The 21,464-nt window shown below is 42.6% G+C and overlaps 1 protein-coding gene across 3 annotated transcripts in view; it reads left to right on the top strand.

The window, feature by feature from the left end:
* Window positions 1–2,122: 2,122 nt before the first annotated feature.
* AMFR (autocrine motility factor receptor) overlaps window positions 2,123–21,464 on the top strand; it is a 68,677-nt gene continuing 49,335 nt past the window's right edge. The window contains exons 1-4 of one of the 3 annotated variants that reach the window (XM_058440999.1): window positions 2,123–2,624; window positions 13,363–13,455; window positions 18,120–18,284; window positions 19,592–19,744. In XM_058440999.1, coding sequence (XP_058296982.1) covers window positions 2,370–2,624; window positions 13,363–13,455; window positions 18,120–18,284; window positions 19,592–19,744 — 666 coding nt within the window. In that variant the 5' untranslated portion in view covers window positions 2,123–2,369. Of the gene's footprint in view, window positions 2,625–4,018; window positions 4,034–13,362; window positions 13,456–18,119; window positions 18,285–19,591; window positions 19,745–21,464 lie in introns of those variants that run through there. The other 2 variants (XM_032157376.2, XM_058441000.1) reach the window with 2 other exon arrangements.

Raw genomic sequence — 21,464 nt, 5'->3', positions numbered from 1 at the left:
GTGCAAAGTACCTTCTTGGAGTGTGTCTTGGAGTGGGAAAGGAAAAAGTAATGGTAGAAAAATTACTAATTCTAGTAAAAGATCCAAACACAAACCATTTACGTTCTTTTGGGTTAACTTCCCCCATTCATGTGAAGTTTCAGAAAGTTCAAGCTTCTAAAAGTTTAAAAAGGGCAGATCTGTTAACAGCAGCCTGTTTCTAACGGTGACAGGACAAATTTGGTTTGTGATAGTTTAGAACTACTGTGGCTAGGATTGAATAAAGATTGCCAGTTAGTGGTTTAAAAGTTATGGTGGCTCAGATCTTGACCTGTAAAGTAGAACACTTCCCTGGAAAATTACAATATTTTTTCAAAATAAAGCTTTCCTTTATTTTACTGATAAAGTTTAACTTTTGGCATTTTAATTGCATGGCTGTGGAAAGAGAACCAAAGTGAATTCAAGTCTAGTATTCATATAGACCTTGTATTAAAAAACGCACGTGTGCAAAGGTAAGGCCTCGCTCCCTGTCCCAGTAAAGCCAAAAGTTCGTCAAAGACCCTTTAACAAGATGTTTCTAAAATTTCCAAAGTGGAATGGTAAGCCTGAGAGATCTTTTGTTTTCTAGTTAATAGACTTTTTAGAATATTAGGCATGAAAAAAGACCTTGAAAGATAATTTGGTCCTTTTCTTTAGAAAGTTTGGAAAATCCTACAAATATTTACAGAGCACCTACTCTGGGCTGAGAACTATTACAGGCCCTGGGGATGCAAAAGGAATAAAACTCCCAAGGTAACATTTTTTTCCTTTGGTAACAGCTTATTGAGATACAATTCACATACTGAGATAGAACTATTTAAAAGTGTACAATGATTTTTCAATTCAGAGTTGTGCAATCATCACCTCAATTTTACATTTTCATCACTTTGAAAACAAGCCTATCCCAGCCAGTGACTCATGCCTGTAATCCCTGCACTTTGTGAAGCCAAGGTGGGAGGATCACTTGAGCTCAGGAGCCACAGACTGGTCTGGACAATATAGCAAGACGCTGTCTCTACCAAAAATTAAAAATTAGCCAGGTGTGGTGGCATATGCCTGTAATCCCAGCAACCGGAGAGACTGAAGCAGGAAGATTTCTTGAGCCCAGGAGGTGGAGGATGCAGTGAGCCATGCTCATGCCACTGTACTCTAGCCTGGGCCACAGACCCTGTCTATTAAAAGAAACCTGCACCCTTTATCACCCCCTACTCCCCTCTTACTCCCATCCATAAGCAACCATTAATCAACTTTCTGTGTCTATATGTACTTGCCTATTGTGGACATTTCATATCAATGGAATCACAAACCACGTGGACTTTTGTGGCTGTCTTCTTTGACTTAGCACGTGTTTAAGGTTCGTCCGTATTGTAGCATGTATCAGTAGTTCATTTTTATGGCCGAATAGTACATGTTATGGATATATCACATTTATCCACTCATCGCTTGACGGACATTAGCGTTGTTCCCATCTTTTGGTTGTTAGAATGTTATCAACATTTGTGTACGAGTTTTGTGTGGAGGTATGTTTACACTTTTCTCAGAGGAGTGGAATTACTGGGTCAAATGGTCACTCTTGTTTGACTTTAAGAAAAGGACAGATTATTTTCCAAGACAGCTGCACCATTTGACATTCTCACTTCTGGTGTATGAGGGAACACATTTTTATTTCCCGCTAAATCAGGTTCATTTTTTAGTTTCTGCTGGAGGCTACTAGCAAACAGCAGAAACTTTTGAAAGACTTAATATTCTTTCTTCTGGGGTTTCGGGCACCAGGGAAGCTGCTCGGCCCCTAGGAGTGCTCGGGGTAACCTCTTCAGAGGGTTAATGGGGTGGGGGGGGCAAGTGGTCGGCGGCCTGGTGGCCAGGGTCCCCCGCGCCCTCAGGCCCTGCCCGCCTGTCAGCGCCTGCGGGCCCGAGTGACGCCTGCGCCGCGGCCGAAGCAGGTGCCCTCTGTGTCCGCGGGCCCAGCCGAGCCGTGGTGCGGGCGGCGGATGATGCTGGGTGCCGGCCCCCGGGGCCTGAGGCCCCGGCCTACGCCCGCTAGGCGGCGGCGTGACCGCTGGGGGCGGGGGACGAAAGCCGCGCCCCTGCGCCCGTCCCGCCAGCGTCCCGCTGGGGGCGGCGGCCTGCCCCGAGCCCGCCGAGGCTCTTCCGCGCCGGCAGGGGCAGCAGCGGGAGCAGCGCGGGGCGGAGCGGCGCCAACAGCCAGGAGCGGCCCGGCCCGGCCCGGCGCGGCGGCGGCGGCGGCAGCGGCAGCGACGCCAGAGCCCGTGGGCGCCGTTCGCGAGGCCGCCGCAGAGGCCCGGTCGCAGCGCGGGGAAGCCTGGGGGCCAGAGGTCGCCGCTGCCGCCATGCCGCTGCTCTTCCTCGAGCGCTTCCCCTGGCCCAGCCTCCGCACCTACACGGGCCTCAGCGGCCTGGCCCTGCTGGGCACCATCATTAGCGCCTACCGCGCGCTCAGCCAGCCCGAGGCCAGCCCCGGTGAGCCGGACCAGCTAACGGCCTCGCTGCAGCCTGAGCCGCCGGCGCCCGCCCGGCCGAGCGCCGGGGGACCCCGGGCCCGCGACGTGGCCCAGTACCTGCTCTCAGACAGCCTCTTCGTGTGGGTGAGCGAGGCGGCCGGGCCCGCGGGGCAGGGGCGGGGGTCCGCTGCGTCACCCTTTATCCGCGGGGGCGTGGTGGGCCAAGGGGCCTCTCCGCCAGGGATCCCCGAGGGCGAGCGCCTGGGGGGCGCTGCCTTGCCCGCGGGAGCGCTGCCGAGGGAGAATGGTGAGGCGCGGGGAGGGGGAGGGGGCCGTGGGCGGGAGGAACATCGCGTGGGGTTGCGAGGAGGAGGCCCCGAGGGGCAGGGCAGCGTTGGGGGCTCCGGGAAGGGGGTCGGGGAGGCGGCGGGTGAGGGTCTGCGCTGGGGCGCGGACGGGGCCCGGGACAGGGGAAGGGGTTAAGGGGCAGTGGGGAGGAAGGAGCTGGGTTTTCTGAGGGACCCTCGGGAGAAACTAGAAGATCTCAGAGGGCAGGTTAAAGGGGAGGTCGGGATCTGGGAGTACGTTATCCTGAGGGTTGGACGAAGTGGAGGGAAGTTGAAAGCTTTTCCCACTTGGTCAAGCATGGGATTGTTAGCGGGTTTTCTTTCGATGAAGAGGAGAGGGCAGAGGGGAGAATTCAGACGTTGAGTATGGGGGAATTTTCGGCACTCGGATGTCTTTGGACATTCCCGTTGGCGAGAGGCTGTCTCCCACAACTTTTTTGCCGCTTAGTATTCGATTGTCCCCTTTGGGAGCTGTTTAATGAAACAAACACCAGACAAACTGTGCTTCCTTTTCTGCTGCCTTTACCTGATGATTCATGACAGTTTTCCTTTGATGTCTGAATGCAGCAAAACATTCGCAGTGTCAAGAGGCAGCCCATCGTTTTAACTGAATGTTTCTTATTTGAGGATCTATTCTAACACAGTTTCCAGGTTGTCTGCCCCTGCGAGATAAGCAGCATTGATAAGGCACACATGCCGGTTTCGTTCATTAGAACAGACTATTTCAGACTGAGCAGATCAACGGTATTTTGGCTAGAGAATTTTGCTTTCACCTTGGCCTTGAATACTTAAGTAAATCCCGCAGTGATCAGAAAAGTTTCTCCAGGATTTAAAGTCTCACTTGGATTTAATATGGCTTCTTGGATCTTGTCTCCTTGCAGGTTCCCATTTGGGGTTGAAAGTAGGCTGTAAATGACTGAGAGATTAATATTCCAAGTTGATAGGATGATATGCAACTCATTTGTTATAATTAGTCCCACTGTGCTTCATCAGGAAGCGGTGGGATTTATGGACTCTATGGGCTGTAGATTAAGTCTCCTGGTCCTTCTGATGGAGAGTTTAGTAGAAGGCAGTGAAGGGTGAAGTTTCTGTTTGTCTACTGCTGTGTAAAGCTGAACTTAACAGTCCTAAAGAAGGGAGAAGCGAAAGAACTCAACTCACATCTCTTGCTTAATTTCAAATCTGTTTTTGCATTTGAGTTAGCAGGTAAACAAAGTGATATGGAGAGTGTTTTTGCCATATGTTAAGATTATAATGTAGTCTTTGATATTTTTTAAGTCTAAGATATAAATAAGCCTTTGAGAAGGAACCCTTATTTTATTTATATAACAACACTGGTATTGTTTAATGGATTTCCCCCCGCAGGACTTTCTTTTGATAAAAGCCATGTTCAGATTCTAAGGTTAATACCTCTTCAGAAAACATTACATAAAAGCCGTTGATTTTTCTGTGATGATGATTACTTTTTAGGAAATTTCCTTTTCTTCCAGCATTTTCAGTAGAGTTCTTACCTCTGGCAAGTTTATCACTTCTTACTCTCTGCTGATGATATTTTCATTTCTCAGTTGATCCTAGTGCTGTTTTTCTTCCATCTTTTCCTCTGGGGTTTCCACGTGTTTACTTTGGCCTGCTTTGGTTTCTCAGACCCTCCATGTGCTCACTGTTTGTCTCATCACTCAGTGTATATGTAGTTTCTGCTTTAGCAGCTGAGTAGAAGTGACAGTCTCAAAAGCCTTCCCCAGTGGTGGGACAGATTAAGATTGTTGAGCGAATACCGTATGTGGTGGTGCCTTTGTCAACTGGATCCTCCTTGCGCCCTCCCCTGGTTCTATTGAATTCAGATTCAACTTTTTCACAAACACTGCCTGCCAAGGCCAAGCAAGACAAAACAAAGACTGATCCTTCTGCCAGTGCAAGTCCTGCTAGATATTGTTTAACGTAGTGTAATTCCTAAAACTTATCTTTGTAAAACACAGTTTAGAATAATATCGGTCTGATAGCATCACAGAAGGTTTTTAATGAACAAACACAATTTAAAACCTTTCGAAGGTGTTATTTTGGGCACTCTGGAGGGCATATCTGTAAACAATACTTTCCCCTACCCTCAGTAATATGGCAAAATTTTATAGGGGATAATAGATAAGTGCAGCAGAGTTTGGAGGAAAAAGAAAGGAATTGTGCCCAGGGAAGGGTTCATGGAAGGTGGTGTTTGAACCAGCTTGGAAGGTGGGAAGGGTCTCAACCAGCAGCAATGGGTATTCCAGATAGAGAAACCAGCATGTGGAGCTCAGTCTGGCATGGGGAGGACAGTGCTAGGCACAGGCAGGGTGGTCCGGAGGCTGGGCTGTTAAATAAAAATCTATTGAATCTTCTGATTTAAGAGGGAGGTTGAGAAGGTGAAGAGGACACTGGGGGTGAAGGAGGTGGGGCAGGTGGCTCTGCTGTGAGAGGAGGAGTTGAGCAGCCCCCTTGAAGGTTTCTTTGTCAAAGTGTGGACCTCTGGCAGCCTGGTATGTGGTCATCTGGGGTACTTGTAAAATGTAGTTTCCCTGGGGATCCATTTCAGAGAGAAGGGTGGAGCCTTGGAATCTTCATTTTAATGAATGCCCTAGGTGATTTGAGGAACACTAGTGGTTGAAAAACTGACCTAGGAAGAGGCTAGAGTATGATGTCATGTAACCTTGACTTTGCTTGCTCTACCAAGTGTGGACAGTATTTTGTGGAGTGAGAGAAGCCATTGATGGGGCTTGGAGTGGGGGTGGGGCATGGAGGAGTGGGGATGCTGTCATGATTTCTTTTAGAAGATAGTCTGGGAGCAGTGTGGAAGATAGATTTATGTAGAGTGGGAAGAGGATGGGAGATCTAGTGACCTGAAACTTCCACCTCCCAAGGAGGCCTCTCCAGGTGGCCCTCAGGCATGACATTGAGAACGGATTTGGGAGGAGACTTCAGGGTTTTTACACTAACAAATATGTGGATTTGACCTGAGCATTTGTTTCCCCTTGTCTTTCTAAAACTTCCATCCTAAAGTTTCATTTCAGATGAGTTTTTATTTTGTTACTCATTTCTGGGCTATTTTACATTACTCAGATAACGCTTCCATTCAGCTACCTCTTGGTCCATTCTAGCATGGTTTTGGATTGTTCAGGTGTTTTGGCTTTTTCATTTTTTAATTCTTACTCATTACTTTTATTAGTTCCCTTTTCTTCTTTCTTAAATATCTGCTTCTAAAATTCTAAGAGCAAGATATGTGAATGGAGAAATAGAAATATGAAACTAATGTCAAGGTTCTGACTTAATTATGCAAATAATATCATTTAAATAGAACTCTCAAGGGGAAAAATGACCACAAACAAAAGTGGATAAAAGTGAATTGACCATTTAGAACAGGGATTGGCAAACTCGTGGCCTATTTGACTAGGCCTGTTTTTGTCTTAACAGCTAAGAATGGTTTTTATATTTTTAAAGGGTTGTAAAACAAATAAATTAAGGAAGTTGCAGAGCCTAAAATATTCACTATCTGAGAGCACGTTAGAGAAAAATTGGCTGACTCCTATTTTAAAGAGCCTACTTTCATATTATAAAACTTAAGGGCTGGGTTCAGTGGCTCACACTGGCAGTCTCAGCAGTTTGAGAGGCAGAGGCTGAGGCAGGAGGTGGGAGGATTGCTTGAGGCCAGGAGTTGCCCAGGAGCTGCCCAGGAGTCTGGGCAACATAGACCCCCTGCTCTACAAAAAAAAAAAAAAAAAAAAAATTAGTCACCATTATAATTATGTGAAAATAGGAATAGGAGTCAGCCAATTTTTCTCTAAAGTGCTCTCAGATGGTGAATATTTTAGGCTCTGCAGCTTCCTTAATTTCTTTCACAACCCTTTAAAAATATAAAATACCTGCTTCTAAAATTCTAAGAGCAAGACACGTAAATGGAGAAATAGAAATACAAAACTACTGTCAAGGTTCTGACTTAATTATGCAAATTAAGTGTAGTGGCCTGTGCTGTAGTCCTAGCTGCTTGGGAGGCTGAGGCAGGAGGATTGCTTGAACCCAGAAGCTCAAGGTTATAGTGAGCTATGATTGTGCCACTGCACTGCAGTTTGGGCCCGAGTGAGACCCTAGTCTCAAAAAACAAAAACAAAAACAAAAAAAACTTAAGAGCTGAAAGTGACTTCCTAGGTTTTAGTCTTTATGAGTTGACTATTTCAAGGTATATGAGGGAAAAATGTTAGCTCCAGAAATGTTGGGACAGCTGAAGGAAAAAAGACTAAACTTGTAAATAATTGGATGTGAGCCTAGATAAATTAAAAATAAAAGGAATGCCTTCCCGGTGAGGGAGAAGGGGACTGCTATTTGATCACCTCCTAGGTATGCTTTGCATGCGAACTCTCGTCTATTTCCCTAGTCTTGTTAAAGGAGGAACACAGTCATCATCTATGTGATGAGGGGGAGTGTGTGCATGTTTGTATTATGTGTTTGTCTCTGGGAGCCTGCAGAGAGGTAACAATACATGAATTGTCCTTAAAGGGAGGAAACCACCAAATGGTAGGGGGCGCAGGGGAGTGGTGCTGGTGTAGGCAGGAGTCTAAGAAATATCCAGATTGACCATGTCTTGGAATAGGTTCCTGGTAGTTTAATCCCATGTCTTTGCAAGCTCATAAATAAGCCCCTGTTGGTGGCCAACATTTTACAGGGTCAAAAACACCTGTAGGGTTACATGGTGATAAATGCACCTTCCTCTCTTTCTCCCAGGCAGGCCTAACTATTTTATAATTTAGTTTCTGTTTTCTCCAGTGGAAGAGTAGAACCATTCTGGAAGGGACATTTTCCTGCCTGGCCTTGGAGTGAAGGGAATTAACTTTGAGCCTTGAGTAAGTCAGGGTTGCTGGGATCGCTGCTGCCTGACCTGCTACACTCTGAACGGGGACAAGTAAAACTTGTTTTTATTTTGTGTAGACTGGAAAAAAAAAAGGCATTTGGTGAGTTTTTACAAAATGACTTGAACAGCACTATAGCTGTGAGAAACATTCTGAAGTGTTTTAATATAGTTGAAATTTTTTTTTTTTTTTTTTTTTTTTTGAGACAGAGTCTTTCTCTGTCGCCCAGGCTGGAGTGCAATGGCACGATCTCGGCTCACTGCAATCTCTGCCTCCTGGGTTCAAGTAATTCTCCTGCCTCAGCCACCCAAGTAGCTGGGATTACAGGCGTGCGCCACCATGCCCAGCTAATTTTTTGTATTTTTAGTAGAGACGGGATTTCACCATGCTGGCCAGGCTGGTCTTGAACTGCTGACCTCAGGTGATCCACCCACCTTGGCCTCCCAAAGTGCTGAGATTACAGGCATGAGCCACCACGCCTGGCCATAGTTGAAATATTGTGCTGTAACAGGAGAACTTGTTTTGGTTTGTTACTCATCAGTTTGTCATCATATGGTGAGAAAAATAATGTGGAATTGCAGAACTAGTCAGGTTAGTTTAGTAGATTCTAAACTTTAAAAAAATTTAAAAAAATAGATAATGCATGCTCAGGGTACAAAAGTTAAGGGGTACAGGCCTGGCATGGTGGCTCACGCCTGTAATCTCAGCACTTTGGGAGGCCGAGGCGGGAGGATCACCTGAGGTCAGGAGATTGAGACCAGCCTGGCCAACATGGTGAAACCTGTCTCTACTAAAAATACAAAAATTAGCCAGGCATGGTGGCAGGTGCCTGTAATCCCAGCTACTTGGGAAGCTAAGGCAGGAGAATCGCTTGAAACTGGGAGGTGGAAGTTGCAGTGAGCCAAGAACCCACCGCTGCAGTCCAGCCTGGGCGACAGAGTGAGACTCTGTCTAAAATTAAAAAAAAAAAAAAAAAGTTAAAGGATACAGAAGTGACATGCAGTGAAAAGTAGATCTCTCTCTCTCTGTTACCTGCTTCTTTCTTCCAGAAATGGCAATTATCAAATTCTTGTAGTAAGTACTGTTGTTAAGTAGGAGACTTAAGAAACACCCAAATTGATCAAGTCCTTGACAATTCACACCTACATATTATACAAACATGTATGTGCACATATTTCTTTTTTTTGAGACGGAGTCTCACTCTGTCACCCAGGCTGGAGTGCAGTGGCGCGATCTCGGTTCACTGCAAGCTCCGCCTCCCGGGTTCACTCTGTTCTCCTGCCTCAGCCTCCCGAGTAGCTGGGACTACAGGCGCCCACCACGCGCCCGGCTAATTTTTTGTATTTTTAGTAGAGATGAAGTTTGACTGAGTTAGCCAGGATGGTCTCGATCTCCTGACCTCATGATCCACCCTTCTCAGCCTCCCAAAGTGCTGGGATTACAGGCGTGAGCCACCGTGCCCGGCCTTTTTTTTTTTTTTTTTTTTTTTTTTTTTGAGATAGAGCCTCACTCTGTCACCTAGGCTGGAGTGCAGTGGCACGAACTCGGCTCACTGCAACCTACGCCTCCCGGGTTCAAGTGATTCTCCTGCCTCAGCCTCCTGAGTAGCTGGGATTACAGGAGAGCACTACCACCCCTGGCTAATTTTTGTATTTTTAGTAGAGATGGGGTTGCACCATGTTGGTCAGGCTGGTCTCGAACTCCTGACCTCGTGATTCTCCCTCGTCCGCCTCCCAAAGTGCTGGGATTACAGGCATGTTCCACTGCGCCTGATTCAGGGATTTATTTTATTTATTTTAGTTTACTTTTTTAAGCAGTTTTTTTTTTTTTGAATCAAAGTCTCACTCCGATTGCCCAGGCTAGAGTACAGTGGTGTGATTTGGGCTCATTGCAGCCTCGACCTCCCTGTGTCTAGGGTGATTCTCCCACCTTAGCCTCCCGAGTAGCTGGGACTACAGGCACACACCACCGCGTCTGGCTACATTTTTTGTGTTTTTAGTAGAGATGGGGTTTTGCCATGTTGCTCAGTCTGGTCTCGAACTCCTGGACTCAAGCAACCCACCTTGGCCTTCCAAAGTACTGGGATTATAGACATGAGCCAATGGGATTTGCTTTTAAATGAGGAATGCTCCAGTTATGTTTCTTTCAGTATAGGTTGAGAATACTTTATCCAAAATGCTTAGGACCGAAGTTTTGGATTTGGGATTTTTTTTCCTGGATTTTGGAATATTTGCATATACATAATGAAATATTTTGGGGATGGGACCCAAATGTAAACATGAAATTCCTCTGTTTCATATACATCTTATTCACACACATACCCTGAAGGTAGTTTCATTCTTCCATTAGGGACACTGTGTAAACTGTTGTAAGTCTGCATTTTGACTCCGACTAGTCACATGAGGTCAGGTGTGGAATTTTCCACTTGTGGCGCCATGTTGGTGCTCAGAAAGTTTTGGATTTTGGAGCATTTCAGATTTTGGATTTTTGCATTAGGGTTGCTCAATTGTATTTACAATTTTTCAAGCCTTTGTTAACTGAAGTTGAGAAGTTATATGTATGACACAATATTATTTATTTATGTATTTGAGACAAGGCCTCATTCTGTTGCCCAGGCTGGAGCAGTGCAGTGGTGCAGTCACGGTTCCCTGCAGCCTTGACCTCCTGGGCTCAAGAGATCCTCCCACCTCAGCCTCCTCAGTAGCTGGGACTACAGGTGTACACCACCCCACCCGGCTAATTTTTGTATCTTTTGTAGAGATGGGGTTTCACTGTGTTGGCCAGGCTGGTCTTGAACTGCTGAGTTCAAGCAATACCCCCACCTTGGCCTCCCAAAGTGCTGGGATTATAGGTGTGAGCTACTGTGCCCGGTCAGTATTTGTAATTAACATATAATCATTATAATTAAGGCAATTTTCTATAAATAGACATGGAATAGTTATTAATAATCATTAAGGTGTTTTAAAAAACTTTGTTTATAATCTTAAAATAAGGATTGCTTTCAATCCTTTGTAGCTTTGGTTACAAAGTTCAAAACAGCTTATCTCCTTTTTACATAAATTCCCTTTTTAGTATCAGTATACTTAAGCTTTTTTTTTCCTGCTTAGCCATGTTAATTTTCAAATCTTCATTTAAATTAAAATGGGAAGTGGTTGTTCTATGGGTGATGGGATTGTAAGAGACTTTTACCTTTTTTTTGGATAAATTAAAGATACACATTTTTTATACCTTATTTGAATTCAAAGACTTATTTAGGCTGGGCGCAGTGGCTCATGCCTGTAATCCCAGTACTTTGGGAGGCCGAGGCAGATGGATCACTTGAGCCCAGGAGTTTGAGACCAGCCCGGGCAGCATGGTGAAACCATGTCTCTACAAAAAAATACAAAAATTAGTGTGGTAGCTCACAGCTGTAATCCCAGCTTCTTGAGAGGCTGATACAGGAGAATAACTTGAACCTGGAAGGCCAAGGTTGCAGTGAGCGGAGATTGCACCATTGTGCTTTAGTTTGGGCAACAGAGTGAGACTGTCAGAAAAAAAATAAATAAATAGACTTTTATTTAAAAAGAGTTTGAGAAATAGTAAATAATACTTTATTTTTTGTTTGATAACTTAAGATGTGTGTGACAGTGCTGTTTTGAATAGAGAAATGTTTAAGTGACCCTAAATTTGTTTTTTTTCTCTATCATTACTCTCATAGTAGCCTGCTTGGCCTTCTGTTAGATTGCTTACCATGTTCTATCTCTTGCAGATTCTAAAAGCTCTTCGAGTTTAGGGTTCAGAGCTCCCTCATTTTTCTGATTTCCCACATGCCTCGAACAAGTGCTAAATGTGTTGCATTTATTTTTTAAATTCATATGACTGATTACATGTAAAAACAGGAAGAATTATTTTAAGAAATTGCGTCCTAATAAAGCAGGGGCATGTTTGGCTGGGGGATGTGACATGAGGGGTTGTGGCTTTGTCTTACGACATTTCTCTTAGTTAATGTGGCTGAGATTGACTGGTTAGATCACAATGAAGGTGAGTCTTTTTAGCATCTATTTCGCACCTTAAAAATGAACATTTCAAGTTACCTGAATTGTTTTTTCTTTTTAAAAAAATTTATATATTTTTCAGTAGAGGCAAGGTTTTGCTGTGTTGCCCAGGCTGGTCTCAAACTCCTGGCCTCAAGCAGTCCCCCCACCTTGGTCTCCCAGAGTGCCAGGATTACAAGTGTGAGCCACCACGCTCCTGGTGATCTGGACCATTTTGAATAGGCCTGTTACACAAATTAGAATGTTTGGGGCAACTAGTTTGGGCTTTTGTTCCTGGTTATTTGAAGGATTTAAGTACCAAAACAGTTTATTTCTTTAGCAGAACTATTTTTGTTTCAATCCTTTAAAAATATATTACATACTTCTTTGGCCCATTAGGCAGACAGAATAGAACTAAATTTAATCATTTGTAATGAATCAGGGCTGCCCTTAAGTGTTCTCCCAAAGGAGGGATGGCGTGAGGTACTAAACAGACCCTGAGGTGATCTCAGGGATCTTGCTTTCTTAAATTACTCTCCTCTATCCCTTTTCTTTCTTCTTTAAAATTATCATTTGCTTTTAAAAGTAGAGGGAAGAATGACTTGGCAAGGGTAATGTGGTAAACGTAGTGAATCAGAGGCAGAAGAAGCTTTACATTGAATTGGAGTTCCTTTTCATTTGCTCAACAAGTCATCTGTACTGTTTTTATCAAGGTCCTTTTGGCTTTTTGGAGTCATTCAGAGTAATGTGATACCCCATACTAATCTCTGGGTTGGGGACAGCCAACTCTTCCATTTTGTAAGCATTAAGATTTGGTGTTTAGGTGTAAGGATATTCATCATTTAGGGTTTTGTTTTGTTTTGTTTTGTTTTGTTGTTTTTTCAAGTTTTCTCATAGACTGTTGAAGAAGGCCTTGGTTTTGCATTGGTGTCCCCAGGTTGCCTTTCATCTCTTACCCCCCCTCGCTGGTTTTCTTTTCCTTCTGTTTAACCCATTCCACCCCGCTGCAGTGCCACAGAACCTTTACTTCAAAGCCAACACCAAGCATGGAGAACATTGATCTTTTGGTTGAAAGATTTTTCCATTCCAATAAATGTTAAAATATTCTCTCTGTATATATATATTTTTGTTATTAGTTCCTTATGATGAGACTTTTTTGTGACCATCCACACTCCTACCCCCACCTCCTATTTGTTTGGCAGGGCAGAATCTCTGGGTGCTGGGTTTTACTATTCATGGTAACTTCAATTTCTAGAACAGTTTTCTTCAAGGCTATCAAAATAATGTTGGAAATGAGGTACTTGGGAAGGACCTGCAGTTTACAAGGTTTGTGTAGTTTTGCACATACAGTACAAAGTATATACACAATTCAGTTAAGGTTGAAAGATTAAGGTGGCCTGCTGGAGGGTGCATATTGGGACAAGAAATGTGACTTAGCTGGTGAGCTGGTGCCTCTCTTTCCCGTCCTCATCCCTGACACCCACTGCCCAGAACAGCGTGCCTTTTCAGATATTACTTATCTTGCATTGGGAGAGAACCAGAAAGGCTCAGTCACTGGAAATGATGGCTGAATTCCTAATATGAGATTTTTAGAGCTGCTTTTATTTTTCAGCAGGAAGAAATAAACTTCCTTTCTCTGATTTGTTTACAGGTTCTAGTAAATACTGCTTGCTGTGTTTTGATGTTGGTGGCTAAGCTCATCCAGTGTATTGTGTTTGGCCCTCTTCGAGTGAGTGAGAGACAGGTAAGTCTACACTGAAAGGATGGATTCTTGTGACTAGATTTTTTTTTTTAAACTTTGTATTTCTTATGATTTCAGATGTGTGGAAAAGTTCCATGAATACTACAGAAAACTCCTATATACCCTTTATCCAGATTCGCCAGTTGTTAATATTTTGTTCCATTTGCTTTAATATTCACTTTTTATTTATACATACTTTTTTTCTGATTCATTTGAGAGTAAGTTGTGGACATCATTGCCCCTTTACCCCGAAATACTTCAGTTTGTATTTTCTAAGAACAAAGGCATTTTTACAGCACAGTGATTAAAATTAGGAAATTTAACATTGAAAAAATACTTTGTCTAATCCACAGTCCATATTCAGTGTAGCCAAGTTGTCCCAATATTGTTTTTTATAGCTGTTTTTCTTCATGACTTTTAGGAATGTCATTTTTAAAGAAGCCTTGATTTGTTTTATTTTGAATGATCATAAATGTCACTGTGTAGAATGTGAGTTCTTTTCCAAAAGAATTTACCAAGATAATTTTCTCTGTGGGAAGGTGAATTAAGAATCATTGTTCTAAAAGCATAAAATTAGGAGATTTGTTCTTGTTTTGGGTGAGATTGTCTGACACTGGAAAGTGACTCAGAATGGGCAGGGGACGCTTTCAATGAAGAATTATGCCACAAGCATACTGTATAGATTGGCAGTTCCCTGAGGATTTGAGTGGGTAGAGTGCAGAATAATTTTTTTTTTTTTTTTGAGACGGAGTCTTGCTCTGTCACCCAGGCTGCAGTACAAGTGGTGCAATCTCAGCTCACTGCAACCTCTGCCTCCCGGGTTCAAGCACTTCTCCTGCGTCAACCTCCCAAGTAGCTGGGAATACAGGTGTGTACCACAGCTAATTTGTGTATTTTTAGTAGAGACAGGGTTTCGCCATGTTGGCCAGGCTGGTCTCAAACTCCTGACCTCAGGTGATCCACGTGCCTTGGCCTCCCAAAGTGCTGGGATTACAGGCGTGAGCCACTGTGCCCGGCATGGTATGTTTTAAAGTAAGAATTTAGAACCGGCCTTCAAAATCACAACATAAGAACAAAATTGTGTTTTTTTCTATCTTATCCCAGTGATAAGACACAGGAACCTGCTATATGAAAAGTACAACAGCAGCTTTACTTTATGTTCAGAGTGTTCCATTCTCTCCTTACCTACCCTTTTCAACCCAAATTTCCTTTTATAAAATCAGCTGAAGTCCTAGTTTAGAGCTGACACGTATTACTTGGTGGTTGAGCCCTTGGATGCCATTGTGAACAGGACTATTTTGTATTCCCAGAATATTTTCAGCACTTTCTCCAGTATCAACTGTAGTGGTCTCCCAGATAGGTTCTAAATGCTGCCTTTTTGTTTTTTGTATTTTTTTTTTTTTTTTTTTTTTTGAGGCAGGGTCTTGCTCTGTCACCCAGGCTGGAGAGCAGTGGTGTGATCTCCGCTCACTGCAGTCTCAACCTCCTGGGCTCAGGCAGCCTCCTCCCATCTCAGCCTCCTGAGTACCTGAGACTACAGGCATATGTCACACCCGGCTAATTGTTTTGGTATTTGTAGAGACGGAATTTCACCATGCTGCCCAGGTTGGTCTCAAACTGTTGAGTTCAAGAGGTCCGCCTGCCTCAGCCCCCAAAGTGCTGGAATTATAGGTGCGAACCACTTCTGCTGGCTTAAATGCTTCTTTTGATACTTCAAGTTTTTCTTAAAATTTTTTGTGGACCAGAAATTGGTCAGGCCAGGCAGGCTTGGAGGATTGATCTGGCACCAGTGGGCTTTATATACTTTCTTTTCCCTAAAAGGTTAGTTCTGTCAGGTTGAAATTTATAGAAAGTATAACCTTGGAGTATTTTAGATATTTTTTAACTAGATCAGAGGTAATTATAATGAGCATATTTCTTATCCAGCTCCACTTTCGGTTTTTTCAGCATCAATCGCATCTTCCCTGCTGTTCTATGTTGGTTTATTTTATGTTTAGTGTCATCCAGTAGCATCAATTAGGAACCATTTTGAGTTAGAAATCTCTAGGATTGACATGGGTTTGCTCTGTGGGTGCTTAAAGTTCTAGAAATAGAGTAATGCTAGAGGCAAAGACATCGAATATCTAAAATGGTTAAAATGTTAAGTGGAGGTTTAGAGCAAGGAAGCTTTTTGATGTTTTTTTAAGTGCTTAGTGCCTAGTATGGCACTTGTCTAACCATTTCACATATATTATGTATAATTCCCCCAACAATTCTATGAGGTATATGTCTATAAGACCTATTGTATGGATGAGGAAACTAAAGCACAGGGATGTTAAGTGACTTTCCCAAGGTCACACAGAAACTAAATGGCAGAGCCAAGTGGCAGTGTCATTCAAAACCAGGGCACAAAATGTCCTAAGTTCACCTTGTACTTTCCCTGCACCAGGTCTGGAAACAGACATTCACCAGTGATTCCTAGTTCACATTATGGGCAATGATATTTAGAAGCCAAATTGTATACTGGCTGAGTGTGCTCATTGCTACTAGGGTGTCTCTGCCCTTTTGGTAGATAGAGTTAGGGCATACTCTATGATTTTTTTCCACTTTATTTTGTTCTCTACAAAAGATGTCCGGTCAGAGTACAGTGTGTTTAAGCTCTCAAAATCTTTAAGGAGTCACGTTATTAATTTATAGTACATTTTGCTTTTTCGTGTTTATTTTTTGAATTTATGAAACATTTACATGGTTCCAAATTACATATAAAAGCATTCTTTTGGGAGACCAAGGTGGGATCACTTGAGCCAGGAGTTTGCGACCAGCCTTGGCAACAGAGGTAGGCCCCATCTCTGCAAAATATAAATATAAAAAACATTAGCCGGGCATGATGTCATGGGATACATGCCTGTAATCCCAGCTACTCAGGACGCTGAGGTGGGAGGATTGCTTGAGTGCAGGAGTTTGGGGCTGCAGTGAGCTACTACTGGGCCACTGCACTCCAGCCAGGATGACAGATTGAGACCCTGTCTCTTTTAAAAAAAAAAAAAAAAAAAGTATACTTAGAATCATGCTTCCATTCTTATCATCTTGAGTCAGTTCTCCCTGATCCCCCCTAGATGGCTTGATAGTCTTTTTTAACATGTGGGGGAACTAGACCCTCCTTATTGCTCTCCTATTTCAGGGTTAGTGAAGATTGTTAAAACTGGAAGCCCTCTGTGTAAAAGAGTACAGTGAAGCAAATATGCATACACACTGCCCATGAGAATGTACACTTATAGGGCGGCTTTGGAAGTTAGGTAGATTTTACTATAAACCATAAAAATCTTTGCAGTTTTTGATTTGACAGTGCTGAAGTAACTCATACAAAGATACATACAAAAATATTCATCACAATTTTTTTTTTTTTTTTGAGACAGAGTCTCGCTCTGTTGCCCAGGCTGGAGTGCAGTGGCATGATCATGGCTCCCTGCAACTTCGACCTCCCAGGTTCAAGCAATTCTCGTGCCTTAGCCTCCCGAGTAGCTGGGATTACAGGCATGTGCCACCATGCTCAGCTAATTTTTGTATTTTTAGTAGAGACAGGATTTTGCCATGTTACCCAGGCTGGTCTCGAACTCCTGGGCTCAAGTGATCCGCCTGCCCTGGCCTCCCAAAGTGCTGGGATTTGGTGCATGAGCCACGACGCCTGGCCCTCATAATGTTTTTTTGAATGGTGAAAATTTTAAAATGGTTTCAGTGTCCATCTTTAGCCATTGAAACAGTATACTGGTGTATTCAGAGAATATTCATTGACATTGGTAAGGTTCTCACAATACGATAGGTGAAAGAAAGCATTGTACAAAAATTAATGTGTTTTGTACATAGGGAAAAGACAAGAAAATTCATAAAAATGTTAAGGCATCATTTTTCATTTTCTTTGTACTTTTTATGCCCCATTTATTATGGACTGGCAAGTGGTTGTGTTATTTTTTAATTTGAAGAATTTTTTTTTTTAAAGTCTTATCTTTTCTATTGTGTAAGAATCTGGAAGGTAGAAGTAGTAAAAATGATAGCCCTTGCCGTTCTTTTTCATTGTGCATTAAAAATGTAAGCATTTTTTTCTTTTTTTTGAGAGAAGGTCTTGCTCTGTCACCCAGGCTGGAGTGCAGTGGCATGATGATGGCTCACTGTAGCCTCGATCTCCTGGGCTCAAGCAATCCTCCCACCTTAGCCTCCTGAGTAGGTGGGACTGCAGGTGTGCACCACCATTCCCAGCTAATTTTTGTATTTTTTTTTTTTGGTAGAGACGGGGTTTCACCATGTTGCCCAGGCTTATCTCAAACTCTTGAGCTCAGGCTGTCTACCCCTCTCAGCCTCCAAAAGTGCTGGGATTACAGATATGAGCCACTGCCCCTGGCCTATTTCTTAATAAGTTACTAAACTAATATCACTATCCTTTGAATAGCTAACATTCCATAATTGATTTAGGGTTATAGTCCAAAGTTTACAGATTACTTTCTGGGTGTCTTACCTCTATTCTTCAGATGGCTGCTTTTTTTTTTTTTTTTTTTCCTGTTTTCTTGAGGACAAGTGTTAGAAAGCCAAGTGCAGAATATATCTTCCATAGAAGCCAGCTTTTGTTATGGTAACTTCCCTCAGATGGGGTAGGTGTGATGGTACTCACCTTCATAAACATTTTTCTTTTTTAGCATCTCAAAGACAAATTTTGGAATTTTATTTTCTACAAGTTCATTTTCATCTTTGGTGTGCTGAATGTCCAGACAGTGGAAGAGGTGGTCATGTGGTGCCTCTGGTTTGCCGGACTTGTCTTTCTGCACCTGATGGTTCAGCTCTGCAAGGATCGATTTGAATATGTGAGTTTTTAGCCAAGATTTTTGCTTGCTTAGTCACACGTTTGTCAGCTTCGGATTGTGTAATGTGAATGAGCCACAGCAGGCGTGGTCAGGGTAGCTCTCCTGGGAAGACTTCTAGATCAGACCCCTATTGCCTGTTTCTTGAAGAACTTTCTACAGCAGCCAAGAGATACAGAATCGTTGTCTCCTGGGGAGCTTTCTTCCCAACCCCATAGTGTTTACATTACTGCTCACGTGGGGTCACTTCACCTATGCATACTGTTTTGTTCACAGTGCAAGGAAACCTTGATACATAAACAATAAAATCTGGTCTTCTCTAGATATTTTCTGTTCTAGTCTCCTTCTGTCTCTCCCAGCTTACTCTGGTTCTTGGAGCTCTTCTTTCTGACTAATTTATACTATTTCCACCCCGGGCCAGGACTGAATTAGCTCCCTCAGCTTCCTTGGTTGCAGACGTGAATCCTTTTATGTCTGGTACAAGATCTGTCACTTGGTTTCAGATCATAGCTGTATGAGTGAACCTCCAACCCATTAGTGACCTGAAGTAGTCTCATGAGTCCCAGATAAATGTGCACCTACAGTGCTGCCCCTCAGTTAAACCCACTCCAGGGCCTTATTTTTCCCTGTCTTCACCCAGTCCACATGGACCTTGCACCTTGGTTTGAGTTAATCTCACTCTCAAAGCCTTTATTTCTTTCACATTCAACCCTCATTTGAAGTCACAAACAGGAGCTTCTAACCTCCCAAACTGTTTTTTTTAATCTCCACCTGCGACCTCAGGAGTTGCAGCTCCAGGCCTTCTTTTCAGACTGTTGCCTCTCCTTGCATAATGCTGACATCACGTTGTAGTAGTGGTAAATCTGTGCCTGGATTGCATTTCAATTGTCCTAGCCCAATAGACTGGGAATGCCAGTTTCAGAGAGGAGGACTAGAGCAAGACTGAGAAAGAAACACAACAGAACAGGCACTGTCCTGAGTCCTGTTGAAGGTGAGAGGAGAGAGTTGTATACCCTCGGAACATTACTTCTAGAGGTTTATAATCCCAGTGCGAGAAAGATCTTTGAGAGTAAGGGATAAAAATATAATGCATATTGTTATATTCAGTAAATTAAATGACAGGGATCTCTAAATATCAGCTCATGCTCATATTTGGGTTATTGGAGAATGGGACCATATAGTAATGGGATGCTTTTCTGTGCTTAGCACAGAACCCTAAGCAGAGAAGCCAAGATTGACCTTGAATTTCTCAGTGAAGTTTAACACTTCCATGAAGAAGAATGAGCAGTTTCCTACTGTGTGCCTTTCAGCTTTCCTTCTCGCCCACTACGCCGATGAGCAGCCATGGTCGAGTCCTGTCCCTGTTGGTTGCCATGCTGCTTTCCTGCTGTGGACTGGCGGCCGTCTGCTGCATCACCGGCTACACCCACGGAATGCACACCTTGGCTTTCATGGCTGCAGAGGTGAGATGCTGGACGCAGGACTTGCTCAGATTGTATTTCTGTTTTCAAGGAAGCTGGATGTTTGACAAGTTATTTTCACCCCTGAAATGACAGACGGATATTTGGTCTTTCATTTTAACAAGCATTTCAGTTCCTTTTTGTGTGTTGGGTACTGGTACTGAATGCTTTTGTGTGGTATTTTAGGTAATTCTTTCTTTACGTAGGGTATAAAGATTTTACAAAATAATGAATATGTAAACTGTACTCCTCATTTTGAAGGAAAAATCTAGTGTATTCATGAATATTTTAAGATTTAAAAAATTTTCACTCTTTTAAACCTTTCTGAAAATACCAATTTCTGTTCAGTAGAAATAAAAATTCTCCAGCCTGGCCAATATGGTGAAACCCCGTCTCTACTAAAAATACAAAAAAAAATTAGTTGGGCGTGGTGGCGCACGTCTGTAGTCCCACCTGCTTGGGAAGCTGAGGCAGGAGAATTGCTTGAACCCGGGAGGCGGAGGTTGCAGTGAGCCGACATTGCACTACTGCACTCCAGTCTGGGTGACAGAGTGAGACTCTGTCTCAAAAAAAAAAAAGAAATAAAAATTATTGTATGCCCTTACATTTAATGGCTATATTTGCTTTTTCCTCAGGCCAAAGGCAAAATACTTTTATCTTACTCATAATTAGTATTATTAATTAAAAAATGAGATATTAGATAAACTGAAGCTAATTGGCTAATATCAAAACACTTACTAAATTTGAACTACTCATTGGGAATTTGGTAGAGCAGAGTTAAACTTTATTTGTTTGACAGCATTCATTTTTGAGTACATTTAGTGTAAGTAAAATTAGAAAAGAAACATTTAAATACATAATGCTAATTATCATATAATAATATTGTAATTAAAATACAATAGTCCCAATATAAATAATAGGATATGTAATCTTAGGTGAATACATCTGTATGTGAAAAATATACAACTGTATTTCATCTTGACAGAAAATCTGTTGAAAAATCCATTTACACTGACTTATTTGCTTTAGATGTATTTTATTGCAAAGCACAGTTAGAATGATACTTACGTTTGCCTTTTTTTGATTCTCTAACTTTCAACTAATATAATATTATCCAAACTTTGAGAAGGATATACCTAAAAATAAACACATTTAACTTAGGCCTGTCAGATCATACTATAGTATATACTTTTATTTTAGCTTGTTACTGTTTATTCTTTTGAGATAATTTATCATATTACCGATTTGATATTGTAAACTAAATAATTTCTTATATTCATAGTTTCTCTCTCCTGTAAAATATTTTTCACTTAAAAATGGGAATTTAATCTGAAACATAAATAATGTGATAGTTTTATTCTGCTAGATTAAGAGGACTTTTTTCTTAATGAAAAATATCTTTTTTTTTTTTTGAGACAGGCTGTCACTCTTTTCCCCGGGCTGGAGTGCAATGGTGTGATCTCGGCTCACTGCAGCTTCCACCTTGTGGGCTCAAGTGATCCTCTCATTTCAGTCTCCTTAGTAGCTGGGACCACAGGCATGAACCACCATACCTGGCTAATTTTTGATTTTTTTGTAGAGGTGGGGTTTTGCCATGTTACCAGGCTGATCTTAAACTCCTGAGATCAAGCAGTCGGCCTGCCTCGACCTCCCAAAGTGCTGGGAGTACAGTTGTGAGCCACTGTACCTGGCCGTCAATTTCTATAATAAAAAAATACCCTTC

This window comes from Hylobates moloch, unplaced genomic scaffold (assembly GCF_009828535.3).
Source record: "Hylobates moloch isolate HMO894 unplaced genomic scaffold, HMol_V3 SCAFFOLD_6, whole genome shotgun sequence".
Classification (NCBI taxonomy): domain Eukaryota; kingdom Metazoa; phylum Chordata; class Mammalia; order Primates; family Hylobatidae; genus Hylobates; species Hylobates moloch.
This window is presented reverse-complemented; position numbering and strand designations above follow the sequence as displayed.